Here is a 22,096-nt window from a genome sequence, read left to right on the forward strand (position 1 = left end):
GATGAATAGTAAGTTGTTTTTTGTGGCAATATACTGCCATCTGCTTGCAACTAGAAACAATTGCATAATAGTAACTATTACAAATTGATGGTCCTTGAAAATACATTTTAGTGCTTGAAGAAGTACTCAAATCCTTGAATTTGACTTGCCACGTGTTCCAGTTAGTGCCAATATCCAGCAACTTCATATAGACATTGAAGAGGAGTGAGACAACATCCCACAGGCCACAATCAACAGCCTGATCAACTCTATGCGAAGGAGATGTTGCGCTGCATGAGGCAAAGGGTGGTCACACCAGATACTGACTGGTTTTCTGATCCACGCACCTACCTTTTTTTTAAGGTATCTGTGACCAACAGATGCATATATGTATTCCCAGTCATGTGAAATCCATAGATTAGGGAGGGCCTAATGAATTTATTTAAACTGATTGATTTCCTTATATGAATTGTAACTCAGTAAAGTCTTTGAAATGGTTGCGTTTTATTTTAGTTCAGTATAATTTACTTGTGTGGCTGATAGCCAAATAGCGTTGCACTTCTCTGTCCCCTGATGAAAATTACACCTGCTCTTTCCATGAGACTGACCAGGTGAATCCAAGTGAAAGCTATGATCCTACATTGATGTCACTTGTTAAATCCAGTTGAGGAATAGCTTGTGAATCTGTGCCATTCAGAGGGTGAATGGGTAAGGCAATATGTCAGTGCCTTTGAATGGGGTATGGTAGTAGGCGTACCGGTTTGTGTATCAAGAACTGCAACGCTGCTGGGTTTTCCACGCTCAACAGTTTCCTTTGTGTATCAAGAACGGTCCACCACCCAAAGGACATCCAGCCAACTTGACACAACTGTGGGAAGCATTGGAGTCAACATGGGCCAGCGTCCCTGTGGAATGCTTTCGACACCTTGTTGACTCTCAATATAAAATGCAGGTGAAATGGTTTGAGAAACAGATTTTTTGATTGTCTGCGTTTTGAAAATGCTTATTTCTGAAAGCAAATTGCGACCCCCTGCATTTTTGTCAGTGTTAACAAATGGCATACGATCTTGTGTAAAAAGGTTTTGGTTCCATCAGTAAACCAATTATTGTATCTCTGTCCTATGGTGAGTGTGGATCTGTGTGTGTGTTCCCTGCAGGCTCAGCAGATGCTCTCGGCCTGCCTGGAGAAGGTAGATGTGTCCAACACGGAAGGCTATGACATCTTCATCACTCAACTCAAAGAAGGACTGAAGAATACCTCACATGAGACTGCAGCCAATCACAAAGTGGCCAAGGTGAGTCACACTCAGCGCTCTGGGAGGGTGCGAACTGTGTCAACTTTCCTACTAACAAAGGATGCACATTTTGATAAATGTTGCTGCCGACTAACCAACCCCCATTAACCAGTTAACAAATGGTTAAATTAGTTCCAAACAGTAAAAGGACGTGCCCAACATAAAATACCGTGCATGGGTACATTATATTTTAATAGCTTAAAAGACGGGACAATAGCAAGCCTATCCTCTCATATTATTGAACATGCAACTACTGTAATGAAGCAGACAATGTAATATATCATTTCCAAAATGCATTTTGTGGGATAACACTGTTCTGAAAGACACACTTGATGTGAACCATTTCATGTGACCGAGATTAACATCTTTGTTAGCAATAGGGGTGTGTTGAGTAGTCGGACAAAACGGTTGTCATAACGACTATGGGCAATCTTCTGGATACGATTATGATCAGAGTTTATTTTTATGATCCGTAACTGGAAAAAGTCACTTTCGGCTACCGACACGCATCTTTCTCATGTCAGTCATTCGGTTCTACATGGTCTAAATAACTCAACTGTCCGTAAAGAGAATGGCAGGCTGTAAGCCTACGTTGATTCTGCTGCTCTGAATGGATAGTGAAGCTGTATTTCTCCGCCCACTCGCTTCATGTCACCCGATCAGCTTTCATCTAATTTGGCGACAGATTCTCGTGAATATAAAAAAAAATATATAAAAATCTGCGTAAAAGCAATATAAGCATTTTCCCACAAGACGTTTCCATCATATTGACTTGTTGTGGAGAAAATAGGTTTGAACCCCCCTCCCCAACTTGAACTAGATGTGAACCCCCCCCCCCCCCCCCCCCCAACTTGCTACAAATCATTTGTATCCATCTTTCCACTTCTACCTACACACAGTTAATGTTCTCAGAAAAATATATATAATAATGTGTGTATGTATACAGTTGAAGTCGGAAGTTTACATACACCTTAGCCAAATGCATTTAAACTCAGTTTTTCGAAATTCCTGACATTTAATCCTAGTAAAAATTCCCTGTTTTAGTTTATTTTAAGAATGTGAAATGTTAGAATAGTAGAGGATTATTCATTCAGTTTTTATTTCTTTCATCACATTCCCAGTGGGTCAGAAGTTTACATACACTCAATTAGTATTTGGTAGCATTGCCTTTAAATTATTTAACTTGGGTCAAACGTTTCGGGTAGCCTTCCACAAGCTTCCCACAATAAGTTGGGTGAATTTTGGCCCATTCCTCCTGACAGAGCTGGTGTAACTGAGTCAGGTTTTTAGGCCTCCTTGCTCGCACACGCTTTTTCAGTTCTACCCACAAATTTTCTATACGATTGAGGTCAGGGCTTTGTGATGGCCACTCCAATACCTTGACTTTGTTGTCTTTAAGCCATTTTGCCACAACTTTGGAAGTATGCTTGGGGTCATTGTCCATTTGGAAGACCCATTTGCGACCAAGCTTTAACTTCCTGACTGATGTCTTGAGATGTTGCTTCAATATATCCACATATTTCTCTTCCTCATGATGCCATCTATGTTGTGAAGTGCACCAGTCCCTCCTGCAGCAAAGCACCCCCACAACATGATGCTGCCACCCCCGTGCTTCACGGTTGGGATGGTGTTCTTCGGCTTGCAAGCCCCCCCCTTTTTCCTCCAATCATAACGATGGTCATTATGGCCAAACATTTCTATTTTTGTTTCATCAGACCAGAGGACATTTCTCAATCTTTGTCCCCATGTGCAGTTGCAAACCGTAGTCTGGCTTTTTTATGGCAGTTTTGGAGCAGTGGCTTCTTCCTTCCTGAGCGGCCTTTCAGGTTATGTCGATATAGGACTCGTTTTACTGTGGATATAGATACTTTTGTACCTGTTTCCTCCAACATTTTCACAAGGTCCTTTGCTGTTGTTCTGGGGTTGATTTGCACTTTTTGCAACGAAGTACGTTCATCTCTAGGAGACAGAACGTGTCTCCTTCCTGAGCGGTATGATGGCTGCGTGGTCCCATGGTGTTTATACTTGGGTACTATTGTTTATACAGATGAACGTGTTACCTTTAGGCGTTTGGAAATTGCTCCCAAGGATGAACCAGACTTGTGGAGGCTCAGATTTTTTTTTCTGAGGTCTTGGCTGATTGTCTTTTGATTTTCCCATGATGTCAAGCAAAGAGGCACTTAGTTTGAAGGTAGGCCTTGAAATACATCCACAGATACACCTCCAATTGACTCAAATGATGTCAATTAGCCTATCAGAAGCTTCTAAAGCCATGACATCATTTTATGGAATTCTCCAAGCTGTTTAAAGACACAGTCAACTTAGTGTATGTAAACTTCTGACCCACTGGAATTGTGATACAGTGAAATAATCTGTCTGTAAACAATTGTTGGAAAAATTACTTGTCATGCACAAAGTAGATGTCCTAACCGACTTTCCAAAACTATAGTTTGTTAACAAGAAATGTGTGGAGTGGTTGAAAAACTTGTTTTAATGAGAAGTTTTAAGTGTATGCAAAGTTCCGACTTCAACTGTATATGTTTGTATGTATGTCATACCTCCCAAGTGGCACTGCATCTCGGTGCAAGAGGCTTTACTACAGTCCCTGGTTCGAATTCAGGCTGTATCACAGCCGACCGTGATTGGGAGTGTCATAAGGCGGCGCGCAATTGGCCCAGCGTCATCCGGGTTTGGCCGTGGTAGGCCATCATTGTAAATAAGAATTTGTTCTTACCTGACTTGCCTAGTTAAATAAAGGTTCAATGTAAAAAACAACTGGCAGCAACCGCAGCGCAATCAATAGGAGGAGAACAGTGGCTGTTGCTGAAAATATAGCTTGTTATGCAAGTGTTGCACACCAACAGATGGAGAAAACCTACACCAGTCGAGCAATTAATTTCAACTTAATTTTAATTTGACTTTACAAACAACAAGAGGGCTTAATTGGAGTCTTTCTTCGGAGCCTAGACCTATGTAAAATAACTTAACTGGCTGGGCTAGGTTGTGAGGCTTAACAGCTTATGGCTGCAATCCTGTTAATGGGATGATATGACAACAGCCAGTGAAAGTGCAGGGTGCCAAATTCAAACAACAGAAATCTCATAATTGAAATTCCTCAAACATACATGTATCTTATACCATTTTAAAGGTAATCTTGTTGTTAATCACACCACAGTTTCCGATTTCAAATAGGCTTTACAGCGAAAGCACCACAAACGATTATGTTAGGTCACCGCAAAATCACAGAAAAACACAGCTATTTTTCCAGCCAAAGACAGGAGTCATAAAAAGCAGAAATAGAGATAAAATGAATCACTAACCTTTGATCTTCATCAGATGACACTCATAGGACTTCATGTTACACTATACATATATGTTTTGTTCGATTTAAGTTCATATTTATATCCAAAAACCTCAGTTTACATTGGCGCCATGTTCAGAAATGCCTCCAAAATATCCGGAGAAATTGCAGAGAGCCACGTCAAATAACATAAATACTCATCATAAACTTTGATGAAAGATACATGCTTTACATAGAATTAAAGATACACTTGTTCTTAATGCAACCGCTGTGTCAGATTTCAAACATCTTTACGGCAAAAGCACAATATTCAATAATCTGAGAACAGCGTTCAGCCACAAAAGGAAGCCATACAGTTACCTGCCAAATTGTGCAGTCAACAAAACTCATAAAAAGCATTATAAATCTTCACTTACCTTTGCTGATCTTCGTCGGAATGCACTCCCAGGACTCCCACTTCCATAAGAAATGTTCGTAATGTTCATCATTTATGTCCAAGTAGCTACTTTTGTTAGCACGTTTAGTACACAAATCCAAACGCTCGTGCAGGTCCAGCCGAACGTCGGACGAAAACTTAAAAAAGTTATATTACAGGTCAAATAAACTCGTCAAACTATGTATATAATCAATCTTTAGGATGTTATCATAAATATTCAATAACGTTCCAACCGGAGAATTCCTTTGTGTCTATAGAAGTAATGGAACGCAAGTCGATATCATGTGGAATGCGCGTGACCAGTACCTGGCTCTCTGCCAGTCAATAGGCGATGAGTTGAAAATCGACCAACCTCAGATTTCTCACTTCCTGGTTGGATTTCTTCTCAGGTTTTTGCCTGCCATATGAGTTCTGTTATACTCACAGACATAATTCAAACAGTTTTATAAACTTCAGAGTGTTTTCTATCCAATACTAATAATAATATGCATATATTAGCAACTATGACTGAGGAGCAGGCCGTTTACTCTGGGCACCTCTTTGCACCCTTCATCCAAGCTACTCAATAGCGCAAGGCACTGAACCCGAATTGCTACTGTTAGTAATACTGGGTAAGATCGTTTGCAAAATTACTAAAATTTAAAGGTTTCCCAAAGTGTGACGCTCAATGTCTCAAATGCAATATCTGTAGAATATCTTGAAGTATATGAATGCACTTCCGTCTCAGCATTGTCCTCTGCCTTACCCTTGTATGCCGTTGTTTTCCTGCCATGCAGAACAACATCCGGCCTTATGGTCATGCTCCAAAGATATTTAGACACTTTTTATGTAGAGAGATTATGCTCTCACTCTAGAGCTAACCCCATTCAGTTGACTGGTTGATTCTTTATTTTTATTTAAAAAATGTTACATTTTTGTGAGGGTCGATAGGCTGTTGGTCGATCAAGATTTCGTTAGTTGAGAAGTAGCAAACAAACCAAAAAATATAGCCGTTGCTGTCCACGGTTCTGAAACATCCTTGTGCTGTGATTGGCGCCTTGTCCTACACCTTGTTGCTATGTGCATAATAGCAAAGTTAACCAGCATGTTGGTGTTGAGAACAATGCGAAGGCAGCAGCAGAATGAAGAGATGCGAAAACAGCCTGTGTCTTATTGTCTAAGAAAAGTGAGGCGAGAGGGAACCACAACTTAAGTAGGTCTATAATCAAAAGCCTAACTGTTAAATGTGCCTGACTTTATAAATCATCCATATGTACTGTATCATGAGAAATAAGACAGATCCTGCTTGTGTTGCCTGTTTCAGTATTTGTTTAATAGCCTACTGATTCCATGAACTCCAAGCCTCATGCAACCACGTCAGATAAACAATTTCCCAAATTCGGCTGCTGTTTTTATATTTGCTATGCTCTAATACATTTTTCATTAGAACAGCGCCTCTGGTATTACTTTTTTTTTTAAATGGATTCGATTTATTTAGTGTTTACACTCTTCCAAATTGTCACATTTATATACACTGCTCCAAAAAATAAAGGGAACACTTAAACAACACAATGTAACTCCAAGTCAATCACACTTCTGTGAAATCAAACTGTCCACTTAGGAAGCAACACTGATTGACAATACATTTCACATGCTGTTGTGCAAATGGAATAGACAACAGGTGGAAATTATAGGCAATTAGCAAGACAACCCCAATAAAGGAGTGGTTCTGCAGGTGGTGACCACAGACCACTTCTCAGTTCCTATGCTTCCTGGCTGATGTTTTGGTCACTTTTGAATGCTGGCGGTGCTTTCACTCTAGTGGTAGCATGAGACGGAGTCTACAACCCACACAAGTGGCTCAGGTAGTGCAGCTCATCCAGGATGGCACATCAATGCGAGCTGTGGCAAGAAGGTTTGCTGTGTTTGTCAGCGTAGTGTCCAGAGCATGGAGGCGCTACCAGGAGACAGGTCAGTACATCAGGAGACGTGGAGGAGGCCGTAGGAGGGCAACAACCCAGCAGCAGGACCGCTACCTCCGCCTTTGTGCAAGGAGGAGCACTGCCAGAGCCCTGCAAAATGACCTCCAGCAGGCCACAAATGTGCATGTGTCTGCTCAAACGGTCAGAAACAGACTCCATGAGGGTGAGGGCCCGACGATGAGGGCCCGACGTCCACAGGTGGGGGTTGTGCTTACAGCCCAACACCGTGCAGGACGTTTGGCATTTGCCAGAGAACACCAAGATTGGCAAATTCGCCACTGGCGCCCTGTGCTCTTCACAGATGAAAGCAGGTTCACACTGAGCACATGTGACAGACGTGACAGAGTCTGGAGACGCCGTGGAGAACGTTCTGCTGCCTGCAACATCCTCCAGCATGACCGGTTTGGCGGTGGGTCAGTCATGGTGTGGGGTGGCATTTCTTTGGGGGGCCGCACAGCCCTCCATGGGCTTGCCAGAGGTAGCCTGACTGCCATTAGGTACCGAGATGAGATCCTCAGACCCCTTGTGAGACCATATGCTGGTACGGTTGGCCCTGGGTTCCTCCTAATGCAAGACAATGCTAGACCTCATGTGGCTGGAGTGTGTCAGCAGTTCCTGCAAGAGGAAGGCATTGATGCTATGGACTGGCCCGCCCGTTCCCCAGACCTGAATCCAATTGAGCACATCTGGGACATCATGTCTCGCTCCATCCACCAACGCCACGTTGCACCACAGACTGTCCAGGAGTTGGCGGATGCTTTAGTCCAGGTCTGGGAGGAGATCCCTCAGGAGACCATCCGCCACCTCATCAGGAGCATGCCCAGGCGTTGTAGGGAGGTCATACAGGCACGTGGAGGCCACACACACTACTGAGCCTCATTTTGACTTGTTTTAAGGACATTACATCAAAGTTGGATCAGCCTGTAGTGTGGTTTTCCACTTTAATTTTGAGTGTGACTCCAAATCCAGACCTCCATGGGTTGATAAATTTGATTTCCATTGATAATTTTTGTGTGATTTTGTTGTCAGCACATTCAACTATGTAAAGAAAAAAGTATTTAATAAGAATATTTCATTCATTCAGATCTAGGATGTGTTATTTTAGTGTTCCCTTTATTTTTCTGAGCAGTGTATATAGTGATGCACTGATATGACATTTTTGGCCGATATCCGTTATTTTCCTTGTCCCAAAAAAACGATACAGATATTTACAATTTAAGTGGCCTTTTCAACATTCTAGTACAGTTAAATAGTTAACACACACGGACGCAGCGGTCTAAGGCACTGCATCTCAGTGCAAGAGGCGTTACTACAGTCTCTGGTTCCAATCCAGGCACGTTGTCACATTCGGCTGTGATTGGGAGTCCCATAGGGCAGCGCACAATTGGTCCAGCGTTGTTTTTGGCATTTACATGTCCCCATTACCAGTAAAACATAATCAAAACCTTTCTTTCACTTACTTGCTATGCTGTTTCGTTCATTTGTTCAGTCGTTTCATTCTCAACCAGGATTTCATCATGCATGTCAAGCAGTGAAGTTTCAGCTCTGTCTGTCCGTGGCCTCTCTTCCTCGGTGCGCACGGTCACTATGTCCATTTCCATCTTGTCCAGCTGTGTATGTAACATTTCGCGTAAACCCTGTTTCTTGTCTGCATCGAAGTAGTGGTCCTTGCAACCATGCTCGATGCTAAGTACGACACAGTAAAGTGAGAATGCCACCCAATTGCCTGTTCACAGCCTGTCGGCAGTTTTGTTGAGCAGGCGTTTCAATGCCATGACAGAGTGTATCGCGTCTGCTGCAGGCGCGGTTGATGAGCTTATTTATCGAGTCAGTTCGAATGGAGCTAGCTAGTGTGTTCATGTTTCAAACATGTTCTCAAATGCCGTTGAAATGGCAGCAGCGGTATGACAACCAGCACATTCATGAGCATGCAATACGACTTTCCTCAGTACAAAATCCTCGACGACCCACTGCTGTCAGACTCGGCATGCTCATGGGGCTGATATCGCTGGTCCAAATGTCAGTCGGGAAGCTAATAGCAGTGACACTATTACTGTGTAACTCCGGTAGGGCAACATCTGAAAAATAGCGCACTTGGTAGTGTGTACCGGTGCTCGACCAGTCGCGAAAGTCAACATCACCCACGACAGAGAACGGTTGATTGTCAAGGGCAATGAATTCCATTATCTTGGCATTAATGGATGTCGCCTTTTGAGTTGTCTCGCTGAAATGTTATTACTCTTTCAAATGACTGCTCGGCTTGACTGTTCAAGCCACACAGTAGACATTGTGGGCTCGTTTAGGAATGCTGTGTTGCACGTGTAGCGCAAACTTTTTCGTGGCGCAATTACGTCATGTACCTACGTTATATAGATAAAGCACGTCAGCTTTGACATTGGGTTTTCACATCGGCGTTAAACTAGACATCGGGCCGATGTTGGTATTTTTAGCTAATATCGTCCGATTCCGATATGTTCACCGATATATCACGCATCCATAATAATAATAATAACCCTCTTTCTTGATCTCCTTTTTGTTATTATCATTATAATAAGTAATTGCATTAGTAGGTTTAGTATAGCAGCCTTGTATAACCACCATCAAACTGTAGGCCTAAGAGCACATCCTCTTTTAGTCTAAATACCGTAACTTATTTAGGCATATGTCAATACTTATATAGGCTACTGTGTCAGTCATTAATTAGTTCATGTCATCACACAGCATACGAGTCATTAATGATGTGAAATGCAATCAAGCATTTTAAATTAAAATAACAAAGCGACCATTGAATAATTAGCTTAAACTATATAAATTGACCATTCCATTTCGGTAATTGCATTCACAAATGCATGTGACTGTTTTTAGTCTTTGCTGTAATAAAGGATTTACAAAAATAATTGAATTGTTACAACACTCTACGCTTAATTTATCTAGTGTTTATATTGTTCCAAATTGTTGGAAATGATTATAAATTAACAGCATCGGTTTGGCACACACAATATGCACGCAGCGCTTGCTCCTTACCTTGATCTCCAGTATTTTCCACAACGAGTCAAATTTATTCCACACATGTGACTTCCCCTTTACCTCCTGAGCAACCACTGAACATTCCCCTGTTTTTGAGTTTCTATTTCACATGTTAGTGTTGGAGTTTGTTGTAACCAATTTATTGATGTGATTATGATATGCTACAGGACAGGCCCTATTGGTCACGTGCATGCGATGTGTACATGTCATGTAAAGAGAGCAAGGATTATTGAGGGAATAGGGAATGTTTTTCCTAAACAAGAGGGATTTCGGAAACAACTTTTTAGTCCGAAATGGCTGTAATTATATTGCTGCTACAGCAACACGGACAGCGCGATAAACACTTTTGTGGTGGTCGCTGCAGCAGGGAGGAGACAACGGGTGCTGGTCTTTTTATTTAATTTGTATCTTCTTTTTTTCCACAGCGCAGCAAGTTTGAGCCAGGCACAATCAAATCAATTGCGGTCGGACTCCCTCTAGTCACTTGTCTTAATTATTCTAACAGAGCTCTTAAAGCATTAGACAAGCTCAGTGCATATATTTTGGGCGGCAGGTAGCCTAGTGGCTACCTGCCGTTGGGCCAGTAACCGAAAGGTTGCTAGATCGAATCCCCAAGCTGCCAAGGTAAAAATATGTCGTTCTGCCCCTGAACAAGGCAGTTTACCCACGGTTCCCCGGTAGGCCGTCACTGTAAATAAGAATTTGTTCTTAACTGACTTGCCTAGTTAAAGTAAAGTAAAAAAATATATATAGTTGATTTTGATTTAAAACACGTAAGTGTCTATATATGGAAAAATATGTTAAAACATTTCGACCAATCGATTGGACTAAAGAACAGGTCGACCAAGATCTTTTTTGTTGTCTGGAACAGCCCTGCCTCACTCACACAGGACTGGGTGACCTACTTGTTCAGTCTTATTTAAAAGGGATGTCTGTAACAGTATATGTTGTTCTATAACCAGTGAGTGACCCAACACATGACTCTCACAGGTTTTTACTCATGCACGTGTTTTAGCCCTGGTTCCATTGCTGAGAACCAGGGCAGAATAATCCACTCTACTGGCCGTCAGAGTGCCAACCTGCACTCTGTTACATCAAGATAATTTTATTGCCCCATTTCATTTAGCACCCATTGCTTTAGCTTGCTATAGCTGCCCCCCCCCCCCCCCCCCCATCCATCTGTATCAAAATAAATACACTCCCCTTGCAAATCCACTGCAGGACCAAGGCCTGATATTTGCAGTTTGCCTAACATCGGGCATCTCTTCCTTGGCCGGATCCCAACTCACACTGCTGTAACAACCAGCTTGATGGATTTGCCTTTTCACTTTCCCAGTGACTCCTGACAGAATGGCATACATTGTATAATATATGTGAATTTGGGCGAACCCTGGTTGTATACTTTTATCTGCTGTACCAGCAGGGAAGGGATGCAGTATTACTAAAATGACACACGGAAGGGACACCCTTCTCTCTCCTTCCCTAACGCTGTCTGTCGCTCTCTCTCCAGTGGGCAACAGTGACGTTCCATCTTCCACACCATGTGCTAAAGTTGGTCGCCAGTGCCATCGTGAATGAGCTGAAGAAGATAAACCAGAATGTCGCTGCCTTGTCTGTGGCCTCGTTCATAATGGACAGACTCTCCTACCTCTTACCAAGCGCACGGCCTGAGCTGGGGGTGGGCCCAGGGCGCTCTGTAGATAGGTGAGTAGGACCTTAAACCATGACAAACCTGACCGTGCACCACAGAGGTGGGAAAATCACTGAATTAACTTTTATCTCTCCATTACCAATTTGATGTGTTTTGTTAATTATGTTTTGCCGTCATTTCTGAATTAATAAGGTATTGACTCTTGCTGTCTGTCTGTTTTTCAGATCATTAATGTACAGTGAGGCCAATAGGAGAGAAACGTTCATGTCATGGCCCCACGCCGGGTACAGGTGGGCACAGCCTGACCCTATGGCCCAAGCAGGATTTTACCACCAGGTAGGCAGTGTAAGGACACCATCTCCCATCAGCTCTCTATGTCTCTAATGCTTACATATTCATTTATTTACTATTTCATCCTCCAATTACATGTTTATCATGCATGCACACTAGTTTGCATGCTGTTTGATAGGCACGTTGCTGTATGGCACACTATTGCTGACGCAGTATAAAATGTATTTATTGCTGTACATAAAGTGTAATAGATTAGTTGGTTTTTATTGCAGATTGCTGAGCCTCATGGTACTTGACTTGGAGTTTCTCACTGTTTGGAAATGCCTTCTCTTTCTTCGTTCCCTCTGCAGCCTGCCTCCACCGGTGATGACAGGGCCATGTGTTTCACATGCAGTGTCTGCCTAGTGTGTTGGGAGCCCACAGATGAACCATGGTGAGTGACACATACTGTGCATTTGGAAAGTATTCAGACCCCTTGACTTATTCCACACATTGTTACATTACAGCCTTATTCTAAAATAGATTTAAAAAAACAATCCTCATCAATCTACACCCAATACCCTATAATGACAAAGCTAAAACATTTTTTGTTGTTGCAAATGTATAAAAAAAATGAAATCACATTTTAGGTAAGTATTCAGACCCTTTACGCAGTACTTTGTTGAAGCACCTTTGTCAGCGATTACAGCCTTGTCTTCTTGGGTACGATGCTTCAAGCTTGGCACACCTGTATTTGGGGAGTTTCTCCCATTCCTCTCACGCTCTGTCAGGTTGGATGGGGAGCATCACTGCACAACTATTTTCAGGTTTCTCCAGAGATGTTCGATCAGATTCAAGTCCGGCCTCTGGCTGGGCCACTCAAGGACATTCAGAGGCTTGTCCCGAAGCCACTCCTGCATTGTCTTGGCTGTGTGCTTAGGGTCATTGTCCTATTGGAAGGTGAACCTTCGCCCCAGTCAGAGGTCCTGAGCGCTCTGGAACAGGTTTTCATCAAGGATCCCTCTGTACTTTGCTTCGTTCATCTTTCCCTCGATCCGCCTAGTCCCTGCCGCTGAAAAACACCCCCACAGCCAGATGCTGCCACCACTAAGTTTAACCGTAGGGATGATGCCAGGTTTCCTCCAGATGTGACGCTTTGCATTTAGGCCAAAGAGTTCAATCTTGGTTTCATCAGACCAGAGAATCTTGTTTTTCATGGTCAGAGTCTTTAGGTGTTTTTTTCCCGCAAACTCCAAGCGGGCTGTCATGTGCCTTTTTTACTGAGGAGTGGCTTCCGTCTGGCCACTCTAGCATAAGGCCTGATTGGTGGTGCTGCGGAGATGGTTGTCCTTCTGGAAGGTTCTCATCTCCACAGAGGGACTCTGGAGCTCTGTCAGAGTGACTGTTGGGTTCTTGGTCACCTCCCTGACCAAGGCCCTTCTCCCCCGATTATTCAGTTTGGCTGGGTGGCCAGCTCTAGCAAGACTCTTGGTGGTTCCAAACTTCTTCCATTTAAGATTGATGGAAGCCACTGTTCTTGGACCTTCAATGCTGTAGAAATGTTTTGGTACACTTCCCTAGATCTGTGCCTCGACACAATCCTGTCTCGGAGCTCTACGGACAATTCCTTTGACCTCATGAATTGTTTTTGCTCTGACATGCACTGTCAACTGTGGGACCTTATATAGACAGGTGTGTGCCTTGGCAAATCATGTCCAAATTAATTGAATTGACCACAGGTGGACTCCAATCAAGTTGTAGAAACATCTCAAGGATGATCAATGGAAACCTGAGTTCAATTTCGAGTCTCGTAGCAAAGGGTGTGAATACTTAAGTAAATATGGTATTTCTGTTTTTTATTTTTAATACATTTGCGAACATTTCTAACCCTGTTTTCGCTCTGTCATTTATTTTAATACATTTTAGAATAAGGCTGTGACATAACAAAATGTGGAAAAAGTGAAGGAGTCTTATTATATTTCAGAATCCACTGTACACACACACACCACAACCTTCAGATCGCACATTTATTTACCTCTCAACATAATGATCACGCCCCGGCCTTCCCGTCAGGTCTGAGCACGAGCGACATTCCCCCAACTGTCCATTTGTGAAGGGTGAGCACACCCAGAACGTGCCCCTGTCCGTCACGCTGGCCACCAGCCCCGCACAGTTCCCCACCCCTGATGGCTCAGATAAGATCGCCTGCTACGGCTTCGGCAGCTGCCCACACTTCCTGGCAGCCGCCACCAAGCGTGGCAAGATCTGCATCTGGGACTTGTCCAAGCTTATGAAGGTAAGGCTGTGCAGCGCGGCTAGGTGGGAAACATGTACAGTTTTGTTGATGTCTGCCTCCATGTTTTGTCCTGGATGTCTGGGCCCATTCATCAGACTTAATTGACATGCATACAGCTTATGGCATGAATACATTAATCTATGTGCATAAGGATATTACTAACGTTTGTAAATGTGATTTGATGGTTTATGATGTTTTGTGTTCCCCTCAGGTGCACTTGAAATTTGAAATCAACCCCTACGACCCGGCGATCCTGCGACAGCTGATTCTGTCTGGGAGCGAGCTGGCCCTGGGGACCCAGGAGTCCATGAGGCCCACCTTAGCCTGGCTAGAGGACTCCTCCAGCTGCTCAGACATACCAAAACTAGAGGGGGACAGGTACTACTGGACACACCTTTTCTATGTACAGAGTCAATGAAAGTTTCAATGGTGTTAAGTGCGTGTAAAAGAGGAAATGTGAGTTTCTTTTCGTCTCTGTCTCTGCCAGTGACGATCAGTTGGAGGACTCCGACAGTGAAGAGCATTCCAGATCAGAGTCGGTGACCGGTATGAAGCCGCTCTTCAAATCTTGTTACTCTTTTGCTCCGTAGACTTTCTAGGTATCCGTGAGTTGAGCTATCACATTTTATTTTTGTCCCCTCTCCTGTTCCCAGGCCACCCATCCCAGAGGGAGAGCATGGAGGTGAGCTTGGGCGTGACGGCACTCAGCCTCCTTCAGCAGCCAGAGAAGCTCCAGTGGGAGGTGGTAGCCAGCGTGCTAGAGGACACCGTCAAGGACCTGGAGGAGCTGGGGGCCAACCCTTCCCTGGCCCAGGTCAAGGCCAAGGAGAAGCCCGCGGAGCACCACAACATTCCCTTCCCCTGCCTTCTGGCTGGAGGCCTGCTCAGCTACCGCTCTGCCGCCGGCTCCCCGCTTGCCGCCCCACCCCTCTCCTCCGCCCGCCGCACCATGGACGGCCCCCTCAGGACTCAGGGCCCCGAGCTCCCCCATGCCGTGCCTGACCAGGGCCCTGTGGAGATGGAGACCTGCAATCCACCTCCCATGGAGCTGGGCTCGCCAAACCCAGCCGCTCCTGCCGTGCGCAGGACTATGCCTGTGCTCTTGCTCTACAGCATCAAGGAGTCGGACGAGAAGTCGTCGGGCAAGGTGTTTGCCCAGATGAACAATCTGATGAGCAAGGGGCTACACGAGGAGGGCTTCTCCGTGCCGCAGATCATCGAGATGGAGTTCGACACTCACGAGCAGCTGCTGCTCCAGGACCCGCCCATCACCTACATCCAGCAGTTTGCAGACGCTGCCGCAAACCTAGCCGCCCTGGACGGGGACAAGTGGAGCTCGCTGGCGCCGCGGCCCGGAGCCCTGGTGCAGTGTCTGCGGCTGCCCAAGCAGCTGGAAGAGGAGAACCTCTACGTGGACTCCATCACGCCCTGTTCAGACGGCGTGCACTTGCTGGTGGGGCTACAGCCATGCTCCGTGGAGTCTCTCAGTGCCATCAACCAGGTGGAGGCCCTCAACAACCTTAACCGCCTCCACTCAGCCCTCTGCAGCCGCCGTAAGGGAGAGCTCCAGCCCCTGCCCACACTGGCCAACGGCCACGAGGCCCTTCCCTCCGCCTCTCCCCCTCAGACCCCACTCATCCTGCCCCCCCCTGACCAGCGACAACAGCCGTCCAGGCCCCTGGGAGGCTGTGGCGGTGGGGGCTATCTGGCCCTCTACAAGCTCAACTACTCCACCCGCATTGTCACTCTGGAGGAGGAGCCTGTCAAGGTGCAGCACATCAGAGACCCCCGGGACGCCGTCACCTCCCTCATCCTGCTCCCGCCAGACGTGCTGGACGGGAGGGAGGACGACAGCGAGGAGGCCCCGGAGGAGACGCATCGGCGTGGGCTTAAAAACGGCTCTGGTTGTGGGCCAGGGACTGGTACTAGCAGCACAGCTGCTCCCAGCAGCACCAAGGTGAAGCAGGCGGACGTGGTCGGACTGGGCCACCTGGTGGTCACCACTCAGGCAGGGTACATCATGATCCTGGACCTGTCCACTTTGGAGGTCCTGGCCAAAGTGGAGCCGCCCAAGAAGGACGGGATAGTGGATGAGATTGACCCTTTCGTCGCAGTCACCTACTGCTCCGGGACTGACCGCCTTTGCGCTTGCACTAAAGGTGAGGACGGCTCCACAATCTAGGCTACAAATATCTCTTCTTAGATTCCCCAGGTTTTAATGGTGCAGATCATGTTTTTAATAGTTGTAATGTATCTCACAACAGCTGGATATGTGTTTAGTATGTATGATACAACAATGAAAACGACTGCAGAAAAGTAACCTTTTTTATTTCACCTATATTTAACCAGGTAGGCTAGTTGAGAACAAGTTCTCATTTACAACTGTGACCTGGCCAAGATAAAGCATAGCAGTGTGAACAGACAACAACACAGAGTTACACATGGAGTAAACAATAAACAAGTCAATAACACAGTAGGGAAAAAAACAAAATGAGTCTATATACATTGTGTGCAAAAGGCATGAGGTAGGCAATAAATAGGCCATAGGAGCGAATAATTACAATTTAGCAGATTAACACTGGAGTGATAAATCATCAGATGATCATGAGCAAGTAGAGATACTGGTGTGCAAAAGAGCAGAAAAATAAATAAATAAAAACAGTAAGGGGGTGAGGTAGGTAAATTGGGTGGGTTGTTTACAGATGGACTATTGACAGCTGCAGCGATCGGTTAGCTGCTCAGATAGCAGATGTTTAAAGTTGGTGAGGGAAATAAAAGTCTCCAACTTCAGCGATTTTTGCAATTCGCAGTAACCTGCGACGCCGTCTGTGTGCGGCTGACATTGAGCGAGTCCTGGAGGGTGGTATTTTGGTCTAGGGTTGGGGGATGGGCTACTACTGAAGTTTATATTTAATTTCCCCCCCTGAGTCAGGTTTGTCTTTGAACATTTGTATTGTGGTCTGGTCCACCAGCTGTTTTACAGTCTGTGTTGCAGGCTGGCTTTCAACGAAAGCAGAAAAGTTGTTATATGATTACATTTTTTTTATTCATTCTATAGCAGGCATGAGTGATTTTTAAGGGGAATTACGTTTCCTCTTTGGTAGAACAAAGAGACAGTTGTCGGTGGCCACTTTCTCAGGCTACTTCTTAGACATGTAGCTTTTGGATCTCTTTCATATTTAGTATGTTTTCAGTCTTACTACTGTCATCTAACCCCCCCCCCCCCCCCCCCCCAGGTGGAGAACTTCACTTCCTTCAAATTGGAGGTGTGTGTGACGATATAGATGACGCCGACATTTTTGTCGATGGCCCCCTTTCTAAAGGGTCTGAACAGCTGTTGGAGGGGACCAAGCCCTCGTCCAACCCCTCAAGCCCAGGGATCACAGGTAGGAGATGCAGACCCCGTTACGCTTCATGTCTCTGCTCATTCTATAACTGTCTGCAGTTTGTTGGTAATTTAATAGGTGGTGAGAAAACTGAGTAGTCGTCGCTTATTGGAACCTTCTTTCCATTGAAATCATATGCTGATAGACAACATGATACTGTCCAGACAGTGAAAAAGCCACGATCACAGTCAAGTTCTTTACATCCTGTGATTTTTTAAAAATTATATATAAAAATAAAATAAAAATACTCTGCCAACCTCCTCTCCCTGTAAGGAGTTGACCTCCTGGTGGACCAAGCGTTGGCCGTGGAGAGCTTGACGTCGCTGGTGGAGCTGACACGCTTCGAGACGCTGACGCCGCGCTTCTCAGCCACGGTGCCGCCCTGCTGGGTGGAAGTGCAGCAGGAGCAGCAGCAGCGTCGCCACCCCCAGCATCTGCACCAGCAGCACCATGGAGACGCCGCCCAGCACACACGCACCTGGAAGCTGCAGAGCGACAGGTACGGACGTGTGGGCGTGACAGGGTGGGTATGGGTGTGGGTAGAATACTTATGGGGTGTGTGCACTTAGTCACTGAGGCATTTCTCGTAAGTCTGTCCGCAAACGCCACACATTAATACATAAACACGCTATTTCATAATGGCTGTACATTTTGTATGTTCTCACACACTAGAAATTCCTCATTGAGGACTACATCTACATGTTCCTTTTAACGTTGAACTTCTATGTTGACATAATCTCACAAGCTCCTATTGAAAACAAAAGTGGCCTAGGATATGTTGACTTTTTAAGACTAGAAAGTAGAATCTTATTTGTGTAGGTGAATAATGCGGCCATGTTTTCCTTGTGGGTTGTAGCTCCAGCTGGGACGAGCATGTGTTTGAACTGGTCCTTCCCAAGGCCTGCATGGTGGGCCACGTGGACTTCAAGTTCGTCATGAATGCCAACATCACTAACATTCCTCAGATCCAGATCACCCTGCTGAAGAACAAGGCCCCAGGTCTGGGCAAGGTCAATGGTGAGGACACTCACCACTCTGTTGCCTTGGCTAATTTTGAAAAGACAGTATCTGGAACATATACTATGAACAGGAGGACTGGTTACCGTAGAGAAACTAGCCTTTTGCAGGGAAATATTCACCATATAATTTATGATCATGCATGACATCACATTTTAGTCTTATTTGTAGATGTCCTTGTCTGCCTCTGCTGCCTACCGTCTCTCAATTCGTCAAAAGAAATATATATAATTTTCTCTCCAGAGACGGCAGTTGACAGACAGATCTCCTTCCCCCTGTCCCATGTCCTCCATGCCAACGGGGAGAGGAACGGACAGCCGCTTATGCACGACTTCACAGACGACATCCAGTTCATGGACATCGAAGAGACACCAGGTAGGGAGCTGCAGGGACAGGCAGCCAGCGTCGATAGACAGACTTTTATTTTTCTTCCTCAGCCGGTGTTTGACACTTATTGTGGGTTGCGTCACCAGATTGTAGATGATTAGCGTTACTGGTGATTTTGAGTGTAAAGCAGCAATCCGAGGGGTTCCTCAGCCAAGCGGCGGTTTCATCACATTGCTCTTCCCCGTACAGGCTCCAGGCTGTGCACCTTCCTAGAGGACCATAAGGAGGATATCCTGTGTGGTCCTGTGTGGTTGGCCAGTGGTTTGGACCTCTCAGGCCACGCTGGGATGCTTAGCCTCACCAGCCCCAAGCTGGTCAAAGGTAACAGTATCTGCAACATTGAGTCACATTGAAGAAATCATACAGACTTGAAAGCATTGGCCACTTTAATAAATGGATGACTAGTTACTTTAATAATGGCACTTTTAATAATGTTTACACATCTAACGTCACTCATCTCATATGTATATACTGTATTTTATACCATCTATTGCATCTTGCCTATGCCGCTCTGTCATTGGTCATCCGTATATTTATATGTATATTCTTATTCCATTCCTTTACGTAGATTTGTGTGTATTAGGTAGTTGTTGTGGAATTGTTAGATATTGCTGCACTGTCGGAACTAGAAGCTACACTCGCAATAACATCTGCTAACCATGTGTATTTGACCAATAAGATTTGATTTGATGGCCATTTGTGTTCTCAGAACTTTCTGCTGTGAATCCTCTCCCCCCTGTCTATGTACATATTGTATGTTAGATTTAGTTAAAGTGTCGTTTCTGCTGGTTTGTCCCCCTCCCTGCAGGCATGGCCGGGGGCAAGTACCGCTCATTCCTGGTGCACATCAAGGCGGTGAGCGACAAGGGCATGGAGGAGAGTCCCAGGCCGGTGATGAGGATGCCCATTGCCAAGCCCCAGAGCAGCAAGGGCCATTCCCTCTCCACCCTGCTGCAGAGGGCACAGGCCACCAAGGTACAGAGGGAAAACAAATTGAGTTTTACATCAAAGCTGTTTATTTCACGAGTCTTTCTCTGCACACCTGAGGCACACCTGAGGCATTTCTGACTGATGGTGCAGTTGTGTAATGGAGTTGTGTAAGTTGAGTGCATGAATAGCCTTGACTGTAGCCTTCTCCTTTGTCTCCATCTGGTGGGAGAGTAGTGCCATTGCCAGGTTGTCAGTGAAAAGTTGAAGGTGTCAAATTGCTCTGATGTGGCTTCCTCATACCAGCAACATCCCGTTATTGAAGGAGAACATTTTCTCTCCATTAGTTTATAGCTCTAGAATTTGGTCCTCTGGTGTTGTACTGTTATCTGCTTTTTTTTTAAAATAGGCTGTCTCTCCCATTTAGGAAAAGGCCTCCACTTCCAAAGCAGATTCTCCAGCTCAGTCGAAGAAACCTGACAACCTCCGAGGGTGCGACCTTCTCCAGGAGGTGTCCGTCACAATCAGAAGGTTTAAGAAGACGTCCATACCAAAAGAAAGGTTTGGTGCTTTCCTTAGTGCCTTTGTGTCACCAAAACACTTAACTATTGTAAAATCCCAACACTTTAATCAAATGCTTTATTTTCTCATCTTGCACTGTATATACTCAGAGCATGCACTGACCAACTGGCAAGTGTCTTCACTGACATTTTCAACCTCTCCCAGTCTGTAATACCTACATGTTTCAAGCAGACCACCATAGTCCCTGTGCCCAAGAATGCCAAGGTAACCTGTCTAAATGACTATCGCCCCGTAGCAATCACATCTGTACTCATGAAATGCTTTGAAAGGCTGGTTATGGCTCACATCAACCCCATCATCCAGACACTCTGGATACCACTCCAATTCGCTTACCGCCCCAACAGATCCACAGATGATACATTCTCAATTGCACTCCACGCTGCCCCTTCCCGCTTGGACAAAAGGAACACCTACGTGACAATGCTTTTCATTGACTACAGCTCAGCGTTCAATGCCATAGTGCCCTCCAAGTTCATCACTAAGCTAAGGACCCTGGGACTGACACCTCCCTCTGAAACTGGATCCTAGGTGGTGAGGGTAGGCAACAACACATCCGCCACGCTGACCCTCAACACGGGGTGCATGCTTAGTCCTCTCCTGTACTTCCTGTTCATCCACGATTAAGTTTGACGACGACACGACAGTGGTAGGCCAGATCACCGCCGCCGGCAATCTGGTGCCAGGACAAAGTCAGCAAGACAAAGGAGCTAATCGTGGACTACAGGAAACGGAGGGCCGAGCGCACCTCCATTCACACTGACTGGGCTGCAGTGGAGCGGGTCGAAGAGCTTCAAGTTCCTCGGTGTAAACATCACAGAGGATCTATCGTGATCCAAACACCCTGACACAGTCGCGGTGAGGCCACAACAATGCTTTTTTTTAAATATATTTTGCATGGGCCCTCAGATCCACGAAGTTCTACCGCTGCACCATTGAGAGCCTACCGACTGGCTGCATCAACGCTTGTTATGGCAACTGCTTGGCATCCGACCGCAAGGCGCTACAGAGGGTAGTGCGTTCGACCAAGTACATCACTGGGGCCGAGCTCCCTACCATCCAGGACCTCTATACCTGGTGGTGTCCGAGGAAGGCCCTAAAAAATTGTCAGACTCCAGCCACCCAAGTCATAGACTGTTCTCTCTGCTACTGCACGGCATGGGGTACCGGTGCACCAAGGATTGGAACCAACAGGACCCTGAACAGCTTCTTCACCCAAGCCATAAGACTGTTAAATAGTTATCTAACTAGTTAAACAAATAGCGACCCGGACTATCTGCATTGACCTTTTTTGCACTCGCATTTTTGACTCATCACATATGCTGCTGCAACTGTTTACGATCTGTCACTTTATTCCTAGTTATACACTGAGAGTATAAAACATTAAGGACACCTTCTTAATATTTAGTTGCACCCTCCCTTTTGCTCTCAGAACATTCTTAATTCGTTGGGGCATGGACTACAAGGTGTCAAGCGTTCCACAGGGATGCTGGCCCATGTTGACTCCAGTGTTTCCCACTGTTGTGTCAAGTTGGCTGGCTGTCCTTTTGAGTGGTGGCCCGTGCTTGACGCACACAGGAAACT

The 22,096-nt window shown here is 45.4% G+C and overlaps 1 protein-coding gene across 1 annotated transcript in view; it reads left to right on the forward strand.

The window, feature by feature from the left end:
• The window catches only part of LOC120046546 (baculoviral IAP repeat-containing protein 6-like), a 147,300-nt gene that overhangs the window by 12,577 nt on the left and 112,627 nt on the right, over positions 1–22,096 (forward strand). The window contains exons 3-17 of the mRNA XM_038991874.1: positions 1,137–1,274; positions 11,510–11,703; positions 11,875–11,986; positions 12,292–12,374; positions 13,994–14,216; positions 14,428–14,594; positions 14,704–14,762; positions 14,870–16,375; positions 17,453–17,602; positions 17,876–18,101; positions 18,459–18,619; positions 18,863–18,994; positions 19,196–19,327; positions 19,815–19,981; positions 20,361–20,494. Of these exons, the coding sequence (XP_038847802.1) occupies positions 1,137–1,274; positions 11,510–11,703; positions 11,875–11,986; positions 12,292–12,374; positions 13,994–14,216; positions 14,428–14,594; positions 14,704–14,762; positions 14,870–16,375; positions 17,453–17,602; positions 17,876–18,101; positions 18,459–18,619; positions 18,863–18,994; positions 19,196–19,327; positions 19,815–19,981; positions 20,361–20,494 (3,584 nt within the window). The remainder of the gene's footprint in view (positions 1–1,136; positions 1,275–11,509; positions 11,704–11,874; positions 11,987–12,291; positions 12,375–13,993; positions 14,217–14,427; positions 14,595–14,703; positions 14,763–14,869; positions 16,376–17,452; positions 17,603–17,875; positions 18,102–18,458; positions 18,620–18,862; positions 18,995–19,195; positions 19,328–19,814; positions 19,982–20,360; positions 20,495–22,096) is intronic.

Source organism: Salvelinus namaycush, chromosome 4, assembly GCF_016432855.1.
Source record: "Salvelinus namaycush isolate Seneca chromosome 4, SaNama_1.0, whole genome shotgun sequence".
In the NCBI taxonomy this organism is placed as follows: domain Eukaryota; kingdom Metazoa; phylum Chordata; class Actinopteri; order Salmoniformes; family Salmonidae; genus Salvelinus; species Salvelinus namaycush.